Raw genomic sequence first — 20,110 nt, 5'->3', positions numbered from 1 at the left:
AGCACAGATCTGGCATGTTAGAGCATGGACTTTATGTGAGACTACATTTACATTGGAGGGAAAATGTCTCATTAGTATTTTAGCCACAGTTTGAAGAAAAGTCATAATGCAAGCCATTTGTTCAATTAGCCACTTGAATCCAACTGTCACGGTTTAATCTATGTGAAGTGTCATGTCTTAAATACTGAGTGCAATTTATTAACCCACATTATATCAGAACCATAAAATTACTCTTGCGTTGTGTTTTACATTTTATATTTGAAATTACAGTCCAGTATATTTAAGTCTAACTAAAAACATAGACTAATTAATTCACCTTTTGAATTGATGCGTTGTGCAGAGATTTATGGCATTCTGACTTTTAAATTAAATGAAACAGAACTTTGGAAAATGAACAGTTTAAGATGCAGATGAACAACAGTGAGATAATGGAGAAAACACATTTACATTTGTTTTACACCTATACATCACAACTTCTCCTCAGCTTCTTTTGTTTTTATGTTGAGCTAATGATACTGTATTTTCTGTCTTTACTTCTACGGTGACACAAAGCATGTTCATTAATATATAATTAATTGGTGTTTATTGGTTGTTTTCATGGGGGACAGTTAGGTTCAGGTTTTGCTACCAGTGTGGTGACTGTGTGTGTATGTGGGTCTGGGTTTGGCTACACCATGGGTCAACAGTCATGTCAGTGCAAACATGCTGGATTTTTTTATTATTTGATCTTCTGTTGAGGCTCCAGGGCATTTGAAGCCAAGCAGTGGTGAGCTGCAAAACTGAGTGCTGTGTGTGCGTGTGTGTGTGCGTGTGCGTGTGCGTGTGCGTGCGTGATGGATGAAAGTGGGAAATAAAATGAAACAGTGTGCGATAGTATGTAACCTTTATTATTATCTTTATATGTGTGTGTAGATTATTCCATGTGAGGATAGTGGTAAATGTCAGTGCCATATGGTCATACTGATTTGAAGCATTTGAAGGTGGAGAGTGTCTGCTTTTTTTCTTGAGATTGGTTACTGACATATGGGCCTGAATTGTGAGTGTGAAGGTGAGGTTTTAGTATAACGTGTTTTGTTTTTGGATACGGATCTGGATATTCTTTAGTTTAGCATTTTCTACTTCATACTAATGTGTCTCAGGTGTGATCAGATAGAAAGACCATGTCACATTAAAATACTAAGCGTTACACTCTTAGTACACACTCTTTTTCTGTTTTTACTGACATATAAAAATAGAGCATGACGGAACATAATAATCAGCGCCACTTTGACAAAATGGGTTGTAAATATGTCGGTGCAATCTTTATTACAAATTACGGTTACACTTAATTTTAATGGTCAACTTTAGACATTCTACTTACTATAAGTAACTTTGCAACTACATGTCAACTAACTCTCATTAGAGTATTAGTAGACTGTTGGGGTTCAGGTTAGTGGAATGAGTTGATGTACAGTAGTTGCAAAGTTACTATGTAACTTAGTCAGTATGTCTGTTGGAGGACCACAAAGACTTTATAAGGGACTTTGGTGACCATCAAAGCGTTAGTAGATATTAAGCATACAGTCTACTAATACTCTAATAAGAGTAAGTTGACTGACGTGTAGTTACTATGTTACTATAACAAATTTTTAGTGCCTACTGATTTAGCTTTTCTTCTCTTCCTCTCTCCTTCTCTGCTTTCTCATTCTTTGTGTTTTCTTGTATTGAAAAATAAATCCAGGGCTTCTTTTAGAGAGCATCAATGCTAAAATTAATAATCACATGCATTAAATGGATGAACAATGTGTTTCATTTAATAAAACCAAATGTGTTGCCCAGGCATTGATTTATTGTGTTTTCCTTAAGAAACACAATACATTTAATGACCATGAGAAATCATCATTAACATGTTTTGTTCCAGTGTTTATCAGAAACCTTGATAGATGTTTGAACAGCTCATCCACTCTTTGCTATCTCTGAAGAGCTTGTAAAAGAAGACTATTCTCCACTGGTTAAAGGTCTTACTTTGAGCTTTGTTTTAATTCCATAGCAGAAACAGAAGTGAAATGTCTGAATGCCCTTCTACAGAGCAGTGTTTATCATCTTCGCTTTGGAGATTAGGATGCCGGGCTGGTCTTGGGTGTCCTGAGAGGGGTCTGAGGGGTCAGATTGGAGGGTCATGTGATCGATGAAGCAGGCAGCCAAGAGACAGAAGGCTTGTCTGGAATCAGATGAAGAAGTTTTTCACTCAATATCAACCACACAAGATGCATTTAAAAATCACTGTGAAAAGTTACACTGTTGGAGAGACAGGAATAGACTGAGAGGGAGCACAGTGGCATTTAGGTCATTTTTTAGGCATAGTAATGAAGACAACCATTTTAAGACTGAAATGGCAATTAAATGAGTCACCTTTGGCAATGAATAAGGGATTAAATTATATAATTTCAGCATTTTACAGTGGACATTCCTGGGCAGGCAGGCAGTTTAATAATGGTCTTGTAAGACTCTTAAAGGGCACCCATTATGCCCCTTTTCACAAGATGTAAAATAAGTCTCTGATGTCCCCAAAATGTGTATGTTAAGTTTTAGCTCAAAATACCCAACAGATCATTTTTTACAGCATGTTTCAATTGTAATTTTTTGGGGCTCAGAAAAACGCGCCGTTTTAGTGTGTATCCCTTTAAATGCAAATTAACTGCTGCTGCCGGCCCAGGGGGCGGAGCCTCACGAGCTCGCGCTAAGAGCCAGGACAGTCTCATCTGATAATATCAAAACAGAAACTCTCAGCAGTGGTGTTCATTTCGACTCGGAGTCGCACAGTAATGCCCACAGAGCCAGAGAATATATGCTGTATGGAGATAGAACAGGAATAGTTTAGTTTAATTACGGTTATTTGTCATCTGCTTTTATCCACTATTAATACAAGCCTGCTGTAGCAGACCCCGTCCGAATGATGACCAAAATATACTGATGAGTTCAATTAAGTTTATTGTACCTCACACAAAAGATGAAGCCTTAGTTTTACTCCAGAAAATCACTGTAAGAGCCGAATAAACACAGTATATAAGTGCGCATTAAAGTCTTATCCATAAACTCTCGCTCTCTCTCCCTTTCATTATCATGGAACATACACAGCGAAATACACAAAACACTCGTTAGAACTAACAGTAAACAAATATATACACACCTTTTCAGTGGGTGCTTAATCAACTGGTAAACTGTATATCCACGACTGGATGAGCTGTCATAAAGTGCACTTTCATTTTTGCCGTGATCAGTAACGTTAGGCCTGTTGCTCCGGAGACTGTAAGCTGGATCACAAACAGTACTGATCCATCCTCGAGTAACAACGAGAGTAAATGAAGACTGATATGTTCATTCTTACATCCAACAACAAAACACCTCAATCGCTTAGGAGACATTCTTGTCTACAGCTGCTCCAGCGTGGAAACAATGGCGGACTGTGTCCAGCTCACTCAGGGCGGGTCTATGCTCAAACTGCAGTGTCAATCAACAGTCGTGGGAGGGGCCTGTGCAAAGTGACGTCACAATGCCCCGAATCTGAGAACAGCTCGTTCTGAGACAGTGCTTATGATTTATGGGGATTTAAAAAAAACAAAACACTTGGTGGATTTTTATCATTATAGGGTGGTTGTGTACACACACTGCCAACACACATTTATGTTCAAACACCATGTAAAAGTGAATTTTGCATAATAGGTGCCCTTTAAACTTGCAAGTGTGAAAAATCTCTGTGTAGCATTTTTTTTTTTTTGTCACTTATTTTTTCATGTTTTTACACACGTTCTGTATATCACACATACAGTATGTCACAGTTGTCTGAAGACATTTCTTTTTCGCAGATGATCTCAGTTGGATAGACACACTCCGTATGGCTTTCTGCACATCTTGTCATCATCTTCTACAAAGCTTGACAAAACACACCAGAACTATGCAGCAACACATGCCATATGTCAGAACAGAAATGGTCTTCCTTCACCAAGGCTTCTTTTCTGTTTGCAAATGAGACATTTCACCAAATAGTTTTAGAAAGGGTGCTTTTGATTACTGATTCAAGGACAGAATTAAACTAAAAATGTATTTTCTCTTCAAACATCTTCCTTTCTTTGGTGGTGACAAGGCATGACGAATATTTTAAAAGAGCAGATATTTTAATGTATAGTGAGGCTTTCATTTAAGTGCTCAAATCCTTTAGATTAATCCAAAAGCAGCTGTCAAGCTTGAACACGGGCCATGACACCTTCTAGCACAAAGTGCTTTTCTCTGCCTTTTTATGGTCCCTTCACCACTTGTCAGGTTCTGACATCTTTGACATGAACATGTAAACCTGGAATTATTTATGGGGTCGACCTTAAAAACGCATATTATCCCTGCAGAGGAAATAAAGTGGAAGCAAAAGAAGGAAGGGAACGAGAAAATCTCAAAAGGTCTGAAGATTGAGAGAGCGATAGAGATAAACGCACTAAAGAAGGTAAATAGAGAATATTCCTGAATCGAATAGAGAGAGAGAATGGAGTGTTGGCAGATTGAAGTGTACTGGGCATTCGATAGCAAGATAATATACTCTAAAGGTCAGAGTGGTGCCAAACAGGATTGATTCAGCGAGCTATACTTGACACGAGCCACAGCGCTCCCTGGAATAATGTGTCTGTGGCAAATCCAGGCCATCTCTGCGAAGTCATCACGTTGACATCAAGCCACCTTAGTGCCAGGGAAGCACCGCCTGAGGGAAGCTCCAGGCAATGTGTTTTCACAGGCCAGCTCATTTGAAAGTAGTTCACACGGATCGGGGAACAGGTCCAGTGTTCCTGTAAATTGTAATAGGTTAAAGTGATCCTTGATCAGCACTCAAGGTAATTCTCAACCACTTCCTGTGCCTCCGCAGTGCTGCTGTTGGGGATTTTCCTGTACACGCGCTGGCGGAGCTATAAGGGGCTGAAGGAGGGAGTATATCACGTGTCTGCGCACCATGACGGCTGGGAGGACATCCGAGAGAACGTGCTCAACTACGACGAGGAGGGCGGCGGGGAGGAGGATCAGGTGAGCGCCTGACTTCTGTTTTAAAATTGATTTCAGATCACAGGTCAGAGAATCTGACAAATGAGGACAACTGAGCCCTCAAAGTTACTATGACAACTTGTGCAGGTTGTCATGACGCCCTGTGGCAGAGAGGCACACTTGTCAGTTTGTCTCTATGACAACCTCTAACATTTAAAAAATGCACTCTGATGCTGATGACAAGTGGCTTCATTGAGTGCAGAGGGAAAGTGTGACAACTTATTTTGTACAATATGTGGCTTTTTATTATGAGAAACACTAGAGGTAATTGCCTGCTGAAGTATGTGGGTGTAGATGTGTTGCAGGATCTTTCTTTCTCATATCTGCGTGTGTAAAATCCTGTTACATGATTATCAGATGCATCATGGTGCTCTGATCCTCTCCATCTGATGAAGCTTCGCACATCTCCCTCATCGTGTAATCAATTACACCCACACCCGTGTCACCCACACCTCCCTCTCTGTCTCTATCGCTCCTCTTCTCTTCGTCTATTTTTTCCTCAAGAAGGATTTTTTCTTCCTCCCCCGAGAGCTGCACCGCTTAATAACGAGGAGAATCATCCTCGGTGAAATGGGATTAATGTTGATGTTCAATAGGAAAAGGGGACCAGTGTCACGTTTTGTTGTGTTGACTGAGTGTGTGCTCTTCACTGCATCTGTCAGGATTCCTCCTCTCAGGTGCAGGAAGACGTGCACAAAGGTGTTAATCTGAACGCGGTGTTAGCAGCTTGAATCCGGATTAATGCCATTAACAGTTTGGGGGATATTAAATTATGTGATGTATAAGTCAAGCTGCTTATTTTGTCAGTGAGCTCTGTCTTATTAGTCGTAGCAGTTTTTGTGATAGAGGTTGTTATTACACCAGTTCCTGAACGTAATGGCACATTATGCAACGCTAATGATCTTGTTATTTGTCAGCACTTTATGCATGCATTTGATTTTCTCTCTCTCTCTCTCTCTCTCTCTCTCTCTCTCTCTCTCGCTCTCTCCTTCAGAATGCCTATGACATGGCAGAGCTCCAGAAGTCCCTGCAGCCCAGCCCGGCCCAGTCAGTGCAATACAGCCGATCGCGAGTCATACACCACCATCCTCCCTCCCAGCAGCAACAGCAACACTTTTGCCAGCCCGACCCCACCTCCAGAGCGGGTACAGCCGCCGCCACCACCTCCTCCATATCCTCGGGAGCCACCACCATCCGCAGGGACGTCCCCCCCTGCCACTCTCCGGCTCAAGGCCAGACTGCAAATCCCAGTCGAACGGCCCAGCTGGCCCGCAAAAGCCTGTCGTTCTCCAGCCAGGACCTGGCCCGCTACCTGTGTGAAATTATCCGTGATGCCGACCAGCACCCGGAAACGGCACCTTTCGACTCCCTGCAGGTCTTCTCCACGGAGGGGGGCGGCTCGCTGGCCGGGTCACTGAGTTCCTTCAGCTCCGCTGGGCTGGAAGAGGGAACGGCAGCGGGTCAAGAGTGTTTGAAAGAGTGGGGGCCGCGCTTCGAGAAGCTGAAAGCCCTCTACGAGCGGGCCGAGGGCAGCGACCTCTAAGGAACTGCCGGGAAGAGTTCCTGCAGCACGAGGAGAGGAGGGAGGCCACTAAAGACTTGTCTAAAAACCAGAGGGATTTTTCTTATGCCGAAAATTCCTACGCTTCGGCTTTCTCTGGATGTATAACTTCATGCGAGACGCTCCCTCTGTTTACAGAGCCGGGTGGCATTTGGTACTCTCAATGAGCAGCAAATGGAAAATGCTAATCCAGGACACAGCAAATTGTGTTCATGGCAATTTTTAAGCCCAGAACGGGCATCTTTATTGAAGTTACTTGCGGATGACAATGATTTTAGTGGAACAATTTGTTATCTTTGTGTCCAACATTGGCGGAGCGCCTCGGACGTGCTTCACTCAGATCTTTCCTGATATTCCATTCTATATGTCTGTATGGTCTATGTGTTCTTAAAAAGAAAAGAAAGACAGGAAGAAAAATAAACTGCCACGCTCGGATGCGACAAGAAAGGGGTTTGTCGTCCTCCTTCACGGGCCGCTTTCTGAAATCATTCCACCGCTTGTTCTGTCAGGGTGGCCACTTGTGTTCATCAATCATAACTTCATACTCAGATATGGTTTATTTTTTTTCTATTTGCTCAACCCTACACTTAGATTCTATTCACTCAGATGCGAGGATGAAAGAGGCAGTCTGCAGGAAAAAAAGACCAATAATAAACTGAAGATGTGTGAAAAACACTGAGGAAAATGAAACAGAAAGCAGCCTTATTGTCTGGCATTTTAGGAGACATTCCTTGGGAATACAAATTGTGTCCTCTCTTTCTAGCCAAAAAGAAGCAGCTGGAATACAAATGTGACCGAGGGACAAGGCTGAGTGGCTGGCATGAGACGGAAGTTTTCTGTAGCTGAAAACTATCAAAAACTCTTGGCTCTCACGCTTTATTGAGTGGTAGCGATCAGAGTCCGCCAAACTAAAGGATAGCCATTAAGACAAACGAATGTGTGTTATTCCATGCGATCAACTCAAAGATGATATCGAGCTCTGCTGGAGGAGCTTACAGCTCCAGAATAAGCTTACATTCAGTTTGCTTCCTTTCGAAAGTATTGTGTTAATAACCAAACCAGCTTACCCGACCGTATCACCATTTCCTGTTCTGCTATAAATAACTACTTGTATCCCATCACATTATTCGGCGCTGCAGTGAAGAGAATGAGCCTCGGCACCAGGTGCATTCAGGGAGTGGTGAACCAGCGATGTCAGACCCTGAGCGCCTCTCATGTAACATGTTTAATGGGCTTGCGAACGCATGTGGTGAGGCTGCATGGGGTAAAGGAAAGGCAAGGCAAGTTTGTGTGTGCAAATGGAATAACTAAAAGTCTCCCCCCGTGAGGCCTCAAATGCCAACCTTGTATTTTATGCATTTTAAGGCAATGTTTTTTGCCCTCCTTTTATCATTTGAGTTATTTATTTATTAATTTTTTTCCTGGAGAATGCCGTATGTGGAGCATGACAGGCTGGCTGAGGAGAGTGGAGAGAGTAGGAGTGTGTTAAAAGACATCAGAGTGCTAATCCTAATGTGAACTGATCGCTCACTGTCATGCTGTGAACCAAAGGATCATGGGAGTTGGAAAACTCGATGGAGAAGTCGTCACTCTTATTACAGATCTCAAAAAGTGCCAATATTTCCAAAGGCAGCAACAAGAGTTTAAAAATAAAGGTTTAAGTTAAAGCTAAGAAATATAGCTGGAAGTGCAATGCTTGCTATTTTATAGAGTTAAAGAGGCCAACGGGATTGGCGCTTTGAGTCATCCTTGTAAGGGGATTGGGAAGGATACAGTATGAGGTGAGAGTATTCATGAATGAAGCACGATTGGGCTCTGTCTTTGAATCACAGAATTCTTAAGTTACAAAATCTATTCCTCTTCGATTTTGAACCAAGGCCACCTGTTTGTTTGTGTGGTGAATATATACAGTACTCTATTTTGTGAAACAATGTTTTTACCTCATTTGTGCATATCAAAACTGCTTTTTAAAAATATATAAAGGAATCTAAAGCTTTTTTTCATGTATTATTTAAAACCAATTTTTTTTTGAGTTGGTAAAGGTATGTTGGCGTTTTGTATTTGCATCCTTTAAATTGCTTTTCTTTTTTCCTTAATAAATGGAGTTCTTCTGTTCGATGATACTTGAACATTGCTGTTAAATACTGCTATATTCAAATGAAACAGTGGGGTTTTAATTTTTATCTGCAGTAAGTCTCTTGAGGAATAAGTGGCCTATTTATTATATGGAAACAGAGCTGTAATTAGTTGTGGATAATGCGAAACATGAAATGAGAGCGACCTCAAATCTCTGACCTGCATCTATCAAAATGCCTTTGCGATTTGGCTTCAAATGACAGAAATCCTTTTGCAGTTGCAGAAATCTGCAGCATTCAACATACAAATTTGCTTTAATACAAAAATGGAAATGTACACTGAACATCCAAAGACAAATCAACACTTTTGCACAAATGAAAACAATCCATCTGCGTGAAATACCACAGTAACAAACTAGTGCAATAAACCGTACCGAAGAACTCTTACAGTTAAACAATGTCAGCATATGAAATCAAAGCACACAGCTGCATCAAGATCATTTCCTGAGGGACAGTGTTGACAGAAACGTTGTGTGAAGCAAAGGTTTATGTGTCAACTGTCTTGACAGGTAATGTAACAATAGCTGTTTCACCATATTATAATACAATAACAATGTCACAGAGGAGCCCTCTTGTTATAAACCGAATTTTCAGAAAAAAAACAAACATGTTTATCTTTAAACACTTTAAAGAGATTTAAAACGGTTTTGCACCACCCAGAGCACCTCTGTACAAAGATGTTCAGCTAACATTCTAGAAAGAAAGAAAACAGCAGCGAAGATCGAAGGTAGGTACATTTTTGTAGAACTTGAGGCCACTCATTTGAAGGTCTTTTGAATGCATGACTCGTTAGTGCAGCAGAGCTTATCCGAAAATGGAAAGGCACTTTCATACACTAAAGGCTTCATTTAGAACTTGAGAGCGTTAAACTGAATTGTCAACAATGTTATGATATGATTTTTTTTTTTTTCTGTTTTAAAAAGACTGCGAAACCGTTAATATCTCAACAAAACTACATTAAAAACAACTTCACAATGGAGGATTAAGGAAATTCCATGGGACATTTCTAACTTTCATGAATACTTCATCCTAAAAAAAACATACTACATTTAATGTCCCTGTAAATTGGTTTACAATGTGAAATCTCGAAACATTTTTTATGTTAACATTTTTTTTTTTTAAACCGTCTATAGCGCCACAGTGATCACCTCCTACTTACACAACTAAAGCACGAAACACATACAGTGGAGTCCAAAAGTCTGAGATCACATTGAAAATGTAGGAATAAAAATGTAATTTTAATGTTTAATGAAAACGAAATTCTTAACTATTACTAGGTCCCTTATTAAATAGAGTAAATTTGTGACATGATTTATTCTTACAGAAAATGTATTCTCATGTTGAAAATGTATGGCACTTCCTCTACACCCATGAGTAAGGCTGATCGTTCAGATTTGTTGCTGTAAGAGTAACCAAAAACAGCTTTTCTTTTTTTTTTTGGCGTATGGTGGGATTTAATGTATCCAACTGTATATATTAAAAGCAGCCAGACAGCAGGATGTAGCTCATCTTGACACCGACCAAAAAAAACAAAACATCCCTATTCCTGGTTTCATAAGAAAGGGCACGTGTCGAAAGCGAAGCGATGATCAGAGAGCGCGTGAGGGAGTGCGACAGACTGTGAGAAAGAGATTTTCTTCCCTTCTCTCCACGTTAAACTTGAGCTCCTGTTGCGGCAGACCGGCTCACAGAAGATTTACACACACAAACGCACCAAATCTAACGTGTGCTGGCTCAATCAGGCATCTCTCAAGCACACAGCCGCACACACACTCACACACACACCTGCTACTATCACACACTCATTGAACATTCCAGATGGGCCGTTCAGCTATCCAGTGAAGGTGGGCGACTGCTGTTGAGGAACAAGCACTACGGACCGCTTTCAGCTTTGTTTTTCTTCTTGAGTTTCTTGAGTTTGTACACGTGAAAGGTCTTGTTTTTGAACACTCGTGTGAAGAGGGTTGAATACGGAGGAGCGTCGGTCTTAATGGCCTCACAAAACCGTGGATGAGACGCCGGGATGAGGTCCGGCTCGTTTTCACCTGGGCCGTCCATGATCTGTAACAAAAACACATGCACAATCTTGAAATGGTGGTGCTTTTCTATAAGATGTTTTTTTTTTTTTTTTTTGCAGATTCTCAAATGAAGAAGAGTATAAAAAGTGTTCTTTTAAAGAGCATTCCACTTCTTTATCTTTGAAATCTTGGAGAAATTGTGCCCTGAGGTTTATTAAACATTTACTTTGAGATATATTCCCAAATTAACAGAAAGGCCTTGAAATGCTGCTGTGAGATCATTTAAGCACCCAGAGATAGAAAGAACGGCCACCCATGGGAGAGATCAGAGCGGAATCGAAAAAAGAATATCCCACACAACACATGGCTGTTTCTGGGCCATCGGTATTGCATACACATATCTTCCTTGGTAATTCTGTCTGCAATTAGCAAGGTTTAATTAAACCAGACAGATTGGATCAAGGTTAAAATAACATATGCACACAGAACATGGTACAAGAGTGAATCTTATTCAAACTGCTGGAGGCAGCCTGAAGGAAGGAGTCGGGCTGCATCAAACGAGGAAGTGAGCAAGGCTCTTTCATTGACTGCTCGAAGTCGGATCAAGAGGAGCAAGTGAGGCAAACTTCTGTGAGATCTTTCAAAGGCATGGCATTCTCCTCAGACACATGAATGACAACTGCTGACAAGATATTTTCAGCCAGAGCTCTGTGCTAGGATGTGCAAGAGATGATTTTTCTTTAAGCTGACGTGTGCACAGACACAAATATAAAGTGCTGCAGCTTAGAAGTTGCAAATTTTGCTTTTGTCAGTTATTATGCACAACTATAATCAACTACAGAACAATCAAGCTACCCAAGTGAAAAAAAAAAGTCACTTAAGCTAGACTGCACGCAGGGTGAAGCAGTATTTAACAACTATGAGCTGTGGGTGAGTGAGAACAAGATTATGCGACAAAATGAAAAATTCACACAAACACAGTTATAGACATTTTATGTAAGAAATGAAAATACCTCAGAGAGCCCAAGATATTTCCAAGACAAAAATAAATCAAAGCAAGACCAGTGAGCTTAGTGTCTAAACCAAATGATATTTGTTTATATCCACGTGAAGAATTCGGTAAAGGGCAAAGTTTAGCTGCTCGGAAAAAAAAAAATCTCTGGTTCTTGCAGAGAAACTTTCACTGAAATAGAACAAGCGTGGTGTGTGTGGGCATGAACTGAAGATGCTGTGTGTGTGTGACCTACATGACCGTTCGCCAGGTCGAGCAGGTCCCTCAGCCTACAGCCACGGCTGTGCCTGCGCTCGTAGCAGATGCTGTCCTCCAGCACGATGTAGTCCGCGCCAACCGAACCGAGCACTTTATGAACCTCCTCAGCAGACTGACGTGCATAGACCTGATATACCTGCAGGCAACAAAACGGGCAAAGATGGGAAAAGGCTTAGAGGTAAAAGATTCGTTGCAGATTTATGGTACGTGTAGTGAACATTTTTTTTTGTCTCTAAGTGAAGAATATCAGGACATTGGACAAGTGGTTTGGGGGACTTATGCCAGTTAAGTCACTGATCTGCAGAAATCTCACCGTGATAAACTGTGAGGTCCGTGCTTTATTGCAGAGGTTCTCAAGCTTGCAGTTAACAGTTATTAAAATATGCTATCAAGGGCATTTAAACATTTAAATGTTAGACATTTTCGTAACCAAGGAGAAAAACAGATCCGCCAAGCAAGCAGAAAAACTTCACGCCAGTCCATACGCAGTTTCACAAACCACAAAAACATACTTGCGGTATTTCAATTAATGGAGCAAAAGGCAGCATAATTGAAGACGCCATGATTAGGTTTGACATCTCCATATATCATGCAGACAGCGGTTCAACGTGCCAGGAAGGCTGCTGTAAGCCCGGTTGTAAGTGCCCTTTTTATAAGCTGATGTTGACCGACTATTACAACTAAAACTCATTTTCTCATGAGCCACAGATTCATACCGTACAGTGAAGAGAACAGAACGCTCTGATGAAATCCATGGCAACCCAACAAACAAAATTACTGTTCCAAGAAATGCAAACCTAATAAGCCTTGGAAAAATGAATGATGGATTCCTAACATATTTGCTAATATGATATAAAAGGTATTTATGGATCATTTTCCATGACAAAATGTAAATACATATTTTATAAACATTTTCTGTATGGATGTAAAAATGTGTTGCATTTATGTTGCATTTTCTCAAAGGAGGCAGCAATGTCGGATGAGAAAATAATCAACATTGCATGAATAATTCAAATATTACACAATGAGAAATACAATAATGTTCAAAGCAGTATGCATTTGCCTCCTTGAGCTCATTGTTTCAGGAGCTGCTTTCATCACACTGTGATTGGATGATCATGTTGTCATTCTGTCAATGCAATAATGTTTCTCATGCTTGCAACAGGTCCGAAAATCGCCCTGAATGGGTCAAATTGGTGGGAATGAATGGACTAATTACTAACTCAATGACTCGGATATCATCACTTTGGCCAATATGAATTGAAATTAAATATGAAATGATCAGTGACATAGCCAGTGTAGGAAAACAAATGAAGATCATTGAAGATCTCAAAGAAGAAGTTTATTGCAGCATAGCAGTGACAAAGTACAGTGTGCAAAACAAATACCTGTATCTGCTAAAAATGGACCAAATGGTGACGATAAAGCCCACCCTGATTTACATGAAACTAGAACTGCAGCATTTGGAAAAGCAAGCACAGAATGTGGAAACAAGACCGAAGACAAAAACAGTATAAGCGTACTAACTAACTAAATAAATATGAGCAGAAAACATTATTTTGTGTGCGATTCGGATAACTTTGAAATGCTTTGAAAACATACGCATAATGATCGGAACTCCAGGCAGCTCCTGTACTACTCTCCATTGGGAATTAATGACTTCCGGTCCGACGGCTGTCGTTTGTCGTGTGCAGTGGAAAGGTGGTTTCAGAGCGCTCCTACAAAAACGCGAGGCACAGCAGGTGGTTAAAACGCGAGGCGCCCGAGGCACATAAACAGCGCGCAAAATGCTCACTGCCAATAGAAAACAATTGAAAAAAGGCTTTCTACAGAAAAAAAAACATTTCTTTCTGATAGAAAAGAAATGTTCTAAGACATAATTCGACACCGTAAAGGGTTGTCTTTTATTTGTGTAAACTCGCATTAACAACAACGTTTTTTTGCTTTTGTAAAATAAAGAAAACAGGATGTGCTTTCTGCGTCTTGGTCTCCATGAACTCAGCGTATAGGCTACTTGCCTCACAAACATACACTGTAAAAAATGTGCTGTAGTTATGCAGCTGTTTGCCAGTAACTTACTGTAGATTTAAATTTATGCTATTTACTGGCAACAGTTTGTTCAAAGTTAAATGAACATTAAACATTAACAAGTCTTTGTCTGTACAGAATAAAACTATAAAATAACAATCTAATGCAAAGCATTCTGGGAACCAGAAATCTTCATCAACCTTTTTCTGTTTTTTTTTCCTTCAGATTTTGGTTCCCAGAATGCTTTGCATGAGGCTGTTATTTTAGTTTTATTCTGTAAAGATAAAGACTTGTTAATGTTTAATGTTCATTTAATTTTGAACAAATTGTTGCCAGTAAATAACATCAATTTAAATCTACAGTAAGTTACTGGCAAATAGCTGCCAGTAATACTGTAATTTCTACAGATTTTTCTAACAGTGTAGGGCCTATATAGAAAGCTTGAAATGTCTACTTTTAAATGGACGGTTTCGAATCAAAAACAAATACTCTTATGTAATCTGCATTTCTCTCCAAAAGGCGCATTCCCACTTTAGGCCTACTGCGGAGATGGCGAGTCAGCATTGTCAACTTCATCTTTGCAACCACTTTATCCTCGTCTTTTTAAATGTTGTTAATAAACAGTTAAAATGTCTCCCCCATTTGTCAACTAATGGCTTAAATGAATGACTACTAGTCGACTAAAATCTTTAGTCGGGGGAAGCCCTACATTTGGTGAACAATTGATCCCATTTTTGAAAGCAGCTTAAAAAAAAAAAAAAAAGAGCTTGCGGAGCCCGTGCACAACACAGAGAAAAGCTTCTCCAATCCAGTGGCGTAGCAGATGGGTACACAGGCCACAGTTTTCAGCAGCCTTGGTTATGCAAGTATTTAAAAAAATAGTAATAATCATAAATACTTATTTCATGAAAGAGTTAAAAACCATAAACCAACAGCTTCAAGGTGAATCACAACATTACAAACTTTGATTTAAAGTAAAAACATCTTTGGAAAACAGACAAAATGACAAGGTTGTTTATCTAAAATATGCGGTCCCATGCTATCGAACAAGAACACAGATTGACTGCATCTAAAGCGTTTTTTTTTTTTTATTATTGTTTGAATTCCCTAGTTGTTATTTATGAAACAACATGAAAAGTTTGAAAATGCACAAAATGTATCAACTTTGACTTGACTTGATTTTAATGAATGGTATGTTAATATAAACATACAAAAATATTATAGTATTGGTTGCGTCTTGATTGTAACATAAATAAGGGTACAATAAGGTAAGGTAAATCTGGAAACAGTGTAAACATCCAATTGAACTAGTACATTAATTTATGTCGGACTAATATAACCTAAACCCAGAGACTGCCTCCTCATTTTAAAGTCTACCACACACACCCTTGCAACCTCTCTGCATGCCTCCAGTTGGAGAACCTCTGCTTTAATATACTGATTTGATGGGTAATTTGGCTCCTTCTGGTTAGATCAATTCTCATCAACACTGAATGAAGCAAGAACACTAGAGCAGGTGTTCAGATCCATATTTTCTTTCACCACACTCATACACAAATGAGAGAATGAACACACCCTCATTTGATCAGAAATGCTCCTCTGACTATAACCTCAACATTCAGCCTCTCAAACTCAAGCAATTGACCTCTGCTACAGACAAATCTCCGGTAGTCAAGCCAAAGGGAACATGACTTTGTTTCTTTCAGACAGAAATGGAAGAGAGAAACAGCTGATACAATCCGAATCACAGCTCAAAAGAGATTTGAGATTTGACAGATTTGAGTCAGTGTACATTACACTTTTTAATCAGAATGTTATAAATGTTTTTACACCATGACACAAAAGTAATGGCACATATAACAGCAGTGCTGTGGAGTTTATTTCACTTAATAAAGATACCTACTGATGTGTCAACTTCCAACCACCCCTATAAGAAACATAATTAAATTAAACTAATTATGCCAAAAGTCACACTTCTGCTGATGAAGCCAAGTGCATATGTCATTAAGAAAGCTCTTAAAGAGGATTTATGAACCATTTGCTCATGATCTTCTTGATGCGGTCCATTTGTAATCTCATCATTAAGATTATCAACTGATTTGTTAAGGTACACACTTATAGACTTCAATGCTTTAATTCCTTCTAACAGTATCTGAAGACTTTTTTAGTGTTACTATCTTTTTTTATTTCACACTGATTTGTTGCTGCTTCATTTATTTCAATTTACATAATGAGGCTTGAATGCAAAAGAAAAGATTTTATTCTTTGCTCATAATGGTTCTGAGAAGTCGCTCATTTGTTGATGCAGACCTTGGACGCTTGACCATATGTTCGATTCTGAAGCAAAACATTATTATGTATATTTTATGTAAACAATATATATTATTAAATAAAATATAAGTATAATTTGTTGCACAATCATAAACCAATACTCCCTTGATTACTGCATGTGTCCTCAAAAACCTTCACCAGACTAGTTTTGCACAATTTTAGTATTGACACCAAGTAAACAAAAACATGTCCCTGAGGTCCTGGACATTGTAGAACCTGGATTGAATTGTGAAAAGAGTGAAAACAATGCTGAGACTTGCCTGTCTGGTCCTCTCCCTCAGCGCCTGGTCCTCGTAGTGTGGATGGTTTGTCAATATTCTCCCCGTACACAGCTTAATTCCAGCCAACAGCTGCATGCTGCCTGCAAACACTGCCCGTTTGGGCGTCTTCAATCTGTCGAGAAGAAATAAACATGAGAAAGCTCTGTAACCCACACTTCTCAAGTTTCACTAATATATCAGAACAGGGGATTGCAAAAGGAGACTAGATGTGTAGTGGTGGCATTTATGAGAAAAGGTAAATCTGCAGACATTTATTTCAGGTGAAGGGGGAAATGTGAAATGGTTCAGTGAGGAGGGACACAGTCATTTGTACACTCCCATCACCGGTGTCTGAAACATTAGTTTCAATGAAAATTAGTTTTGAAATCTATTGCAGGCTGAAAAGGCCTTTCAAAAATCTTTGTCTGAATGTGATCTTTCTCCTGTCGTTTTATATATGTGTATGGCATGTAGAGAAGTGCACAAGATGTACAGTACCAGTCAAAAGTTTGGAAACATTACTATTTTTAATGTTTTTGAAAGAAGTCTCTTATGCTCATCAAGCCTGCAGTTAAAAAAACAACAACAAAAAAAAACAGTAATATTATGAAATATTATTACAATTTAAAATAATGGTTCTCTTTTTTAATATATTTTAAAATGTAATTTATTTTTGTGATGCAAAGCTGAATTTTCATCAGCAAGTAACTCCAGTCTTTGGTGTCTTATGATCCTTCAGAAATCATTCTAATATGATGATTTGATACTCAGTTATTATCAATGATGGAAACAGTTGTGCTGTTTAATATATATTTTTGGATTACTTTTTTCAGGATTCATTGATGAGTAAAACGTTAACAGCATTTATTCATAAAAACAGCATTTATTCAAAATAAAAACATTTCTAACAATATAAATCGTTACCATCACCTTTTATCAATTTAACGCATCCTTGTTGAATTGAAGTACTAATTTCTTTAAAAAAAAAAAAAAAGTTATTGTTCCCAAACTTTTGAACGGTAGTGTATATTGTTACAAAAGATTTCTATTCTAAATAAATACAGTTCTTTTTAACTTTTTATTCATCAAATAATCCTGAAAAAAGTATCTCAGGTTATAAAAAAAATATTAAGCAGCACAACTGTTTCCAACATTGATCATAAATCAGCATATTAGAATGATTTCTGAAGGATCATAAGACACCAAAGACTGGAGTACTTGCTGATGAAAATTCAGCTTTGCATCACAAAAATAAATTACATTTTAAAGTATATTAAAAAAAGAGAACCATTATTTTAAACTTTTTTTTTTACTGCAGGCTTGATGAGCATAAGAGACTTCTTTCAAAAACATTAAAAATAGTAATGTTTCCAAACTTTTGACTGGTACTGTATGTTTTTTTGTATAGCCTGACAGATGTTTCAGAGACTGACTGAAAGACAGACAGATCTGTTTATCAAAACATAACCTTTCAAATTCAGATTCAATATTCTTCTCCAGACTATCAGCGTCTAAAACAGGCAGGAGCCTCCAGAAGAAGAAAACATTTTCCAAATGTTTTACTAAAAATTAATTTTGTATTGGTATATTTCATGAACAGATTGTTCTGACATGAACAGATTGTGACATGCCCTCATCCTCAAAAACCATCAATAAAACTATCAAGTTAAAGGTGCAGTAAGTGATTTCTGTGAAACACTGTTCATATTTCAAATCAACTCAAACAAACACAGCCCTCCCTTCATTGCTCCATCCCCAAAATCCACAAACACATAACGCAGGAGTGGATTTCTCTTTATCATAGCTGAATAAAAAAATGCTAAGATGACGAACAAACGACAAGGAAGAACCTAAAAAAAGAACATATAGTACACAAGAGTATTTACAAGCAAGAGTTTGTTGTTAGTCGCCAGCAGCAATCCAGCTCCAGACAAACAATGACACTCAAAACTATGAGTAATATAGCTGTTACTATAGCTAACATTACAACAAGAGCATGTCTTGGTTCTATGAAACATAGCAAAACTAACTCAAGTATGGAGCAGAAACAAAGAAACTTCTGTGTCAGACCTACCCACTTTGGTCTCTCCAACACTGGAAAGCTCTTGCCTGACCATAAACTTTCTTTTTTTTCCAGTGATATTCCTCTGACCTTTTGTTCTTTGTGACCTTTACTTTATGTTCTTTATGAGGTCAGATATTCCTCTGACCTCTTTTTCTTAATATTTCGTAGCCATCTCTCTTACTACAGTCTTTCTTCAGATCTCCCTCTTGCTCACTCTCTCTCCTCCCCCATCATGAGTGGACACAACCCCTACTGCTGATTGGCTACAAGAGTGTCATGGTGCTCGGCCCAATCCACTTTCAACAGCCTGTCTCAGAAATTACTAACTGCACCTTTAAAATAAAATGTGATCCAAACTGAAATAGATCTGCAACCAGAATAAACATCTGTGCTGCCCACAATGTCATTTGTGGGATGTATTATTACGGTGACATTTAGAAACCAAGCAAACAATAAGCCGGTTTTATCTAAATACAACACATCAAGGAATTTTAACATCATAAAAAAGGTTGCACTGTATTTTATATATATATATATATATATATATATAGTACTGTGCAAAAGTCTTAGGCACGCAAGTATTTTCGCCCCAAAGAAATGGTTTTAAGCCAGTTATTCATATCTTTTGCTGTAGTGTTTCAGTAGGAAATAGTTTTCATTTCCAAACAATAATTTTGCCATTAATTGTAATAATCCAGTGAAAATCCAGTGCTCCACACGGAGATCTGATCTCACCATCATCGAGTCCGTCTGGGATTGCATGAAGAAACAGAAAAAAAACTAAGACAGACTAAATCCAGAAGAACTGAGAAACCTGCCTGCAAATCTACCTGAAAAACTATGTGCAGGTGTACCTGGACAAAAGCTGTTCTAAACAGAAAGGGTGGTCACACCAAATATGGATTTGATTTAGTTAATAGAAGTTAATCGATAAATAAAATATATTTATAACATTATTTTTGAAAGCATCCTCACTACAGCATTTTAACACAAGGGCGTAAAACTTTTCACAGTACTGTAGCTCTAGAGACATTGCCAAAGTTCTACTGGATTTAGTCTGTCTCAGTTTTTTTCTGTTTCTTCATGTAATCCCAGACGACTCGATGACGGTGACCGTCGGTGAGATCAGATCTCTGTGTGGATCATACCGGCCGTCGTCAGATTCCTTGTGCATTAAAAAAAATAATAATAATAATAATAAAATCGCACTATATTATAATTAACAGTAAAATTAATGTTTGGAAATGTAAACTGATATTTTCTACTGACACACTACAGGAATCGATAAAAATAACTGGCTTAAAACCATTTTTTGGTTTTAAAATACTTACGTGCCTAAGACTCTTGCACAGTACCATATATATATATATATATATATATA

At 38.7% G+C, this 20,110-nt stretch overlaps 2 protein-coding genes across 4 annotated transcripts in view; one reads left to right on the top strand and one right to left on the bottom strand.

The window, feature by feature from the left end:
* The window catches only part of LOC311288215 (neural-cadherin), a gene marked incomplete at its 5' end in the record, with an annotated part of 267,805 nt that extends 259,634 nt beyond the window's left edge, over positions 1–8,171 (top strand). The window contains 2 exons of the mRNA XM_084405506.1: positions 4,889–5,043; positions 6,056–8,171. Coding sequence (XP_084261632.1) covers positions 4,889–5,043; positions 6,056–6,604 — 704 coding nt within the window. The 3' untranslated portion in view covers positions 6,605–8,171. The remainder of the gene's footprint in view (positions 1–4,888; positions 5,044–6,055) is intronic.
* An 822-nt stretch (positions 8,172–8,993) lies between these two features.
* Positions 8,994–20,110, bottom strand: part of dpy19l3 (dpy-19 like C-mannosyltransferase 3) — a 56,254-nt gene continuing 45,137 nt past the window's right edge. For all 3 annotated transcript variants that reach the window (XM_084405502.1, XM_084405503.1, XM_084405504.1), the window contains exons 17-19: positions 16,665–16,797; positions 12,023–12,181; positions 8,994–10,818 (exon numbers count right to left, since the gene is read on the bottom strand). In XM_084405502.1, the coding sequence (XP_084261628.1) occupies positions 10,630–10,818; positions 12,023–12,181; positions 16,665–16,797 (481 nt within the window). In that variant the 3' untranslated portion in view covers positions 8,994–10,629. The remainder of the gene's footprint in view (positions 10,819–12,022; positions 12,182–16,664; positions 16,798–20,110) is intronic.

This window comes from Rutilus rutilus (assembly GCF_951802725.1).
Source record: "Rutilus rutilus genome assembly, chromosome: 3".
NCBI classification, from domain to species: domain Eukaryota; kingdom Metazoa; phylum Chordata; class Actinopteri; order Cypriniformes; family Leuciscidae; genus Rutilus; species Rutilus rutilus.
The sequence above is the reverse complement of the archived record's forward strand: the minus strand, read 5'-3'. Positions and strand labels throughout refer to the sequence as shown.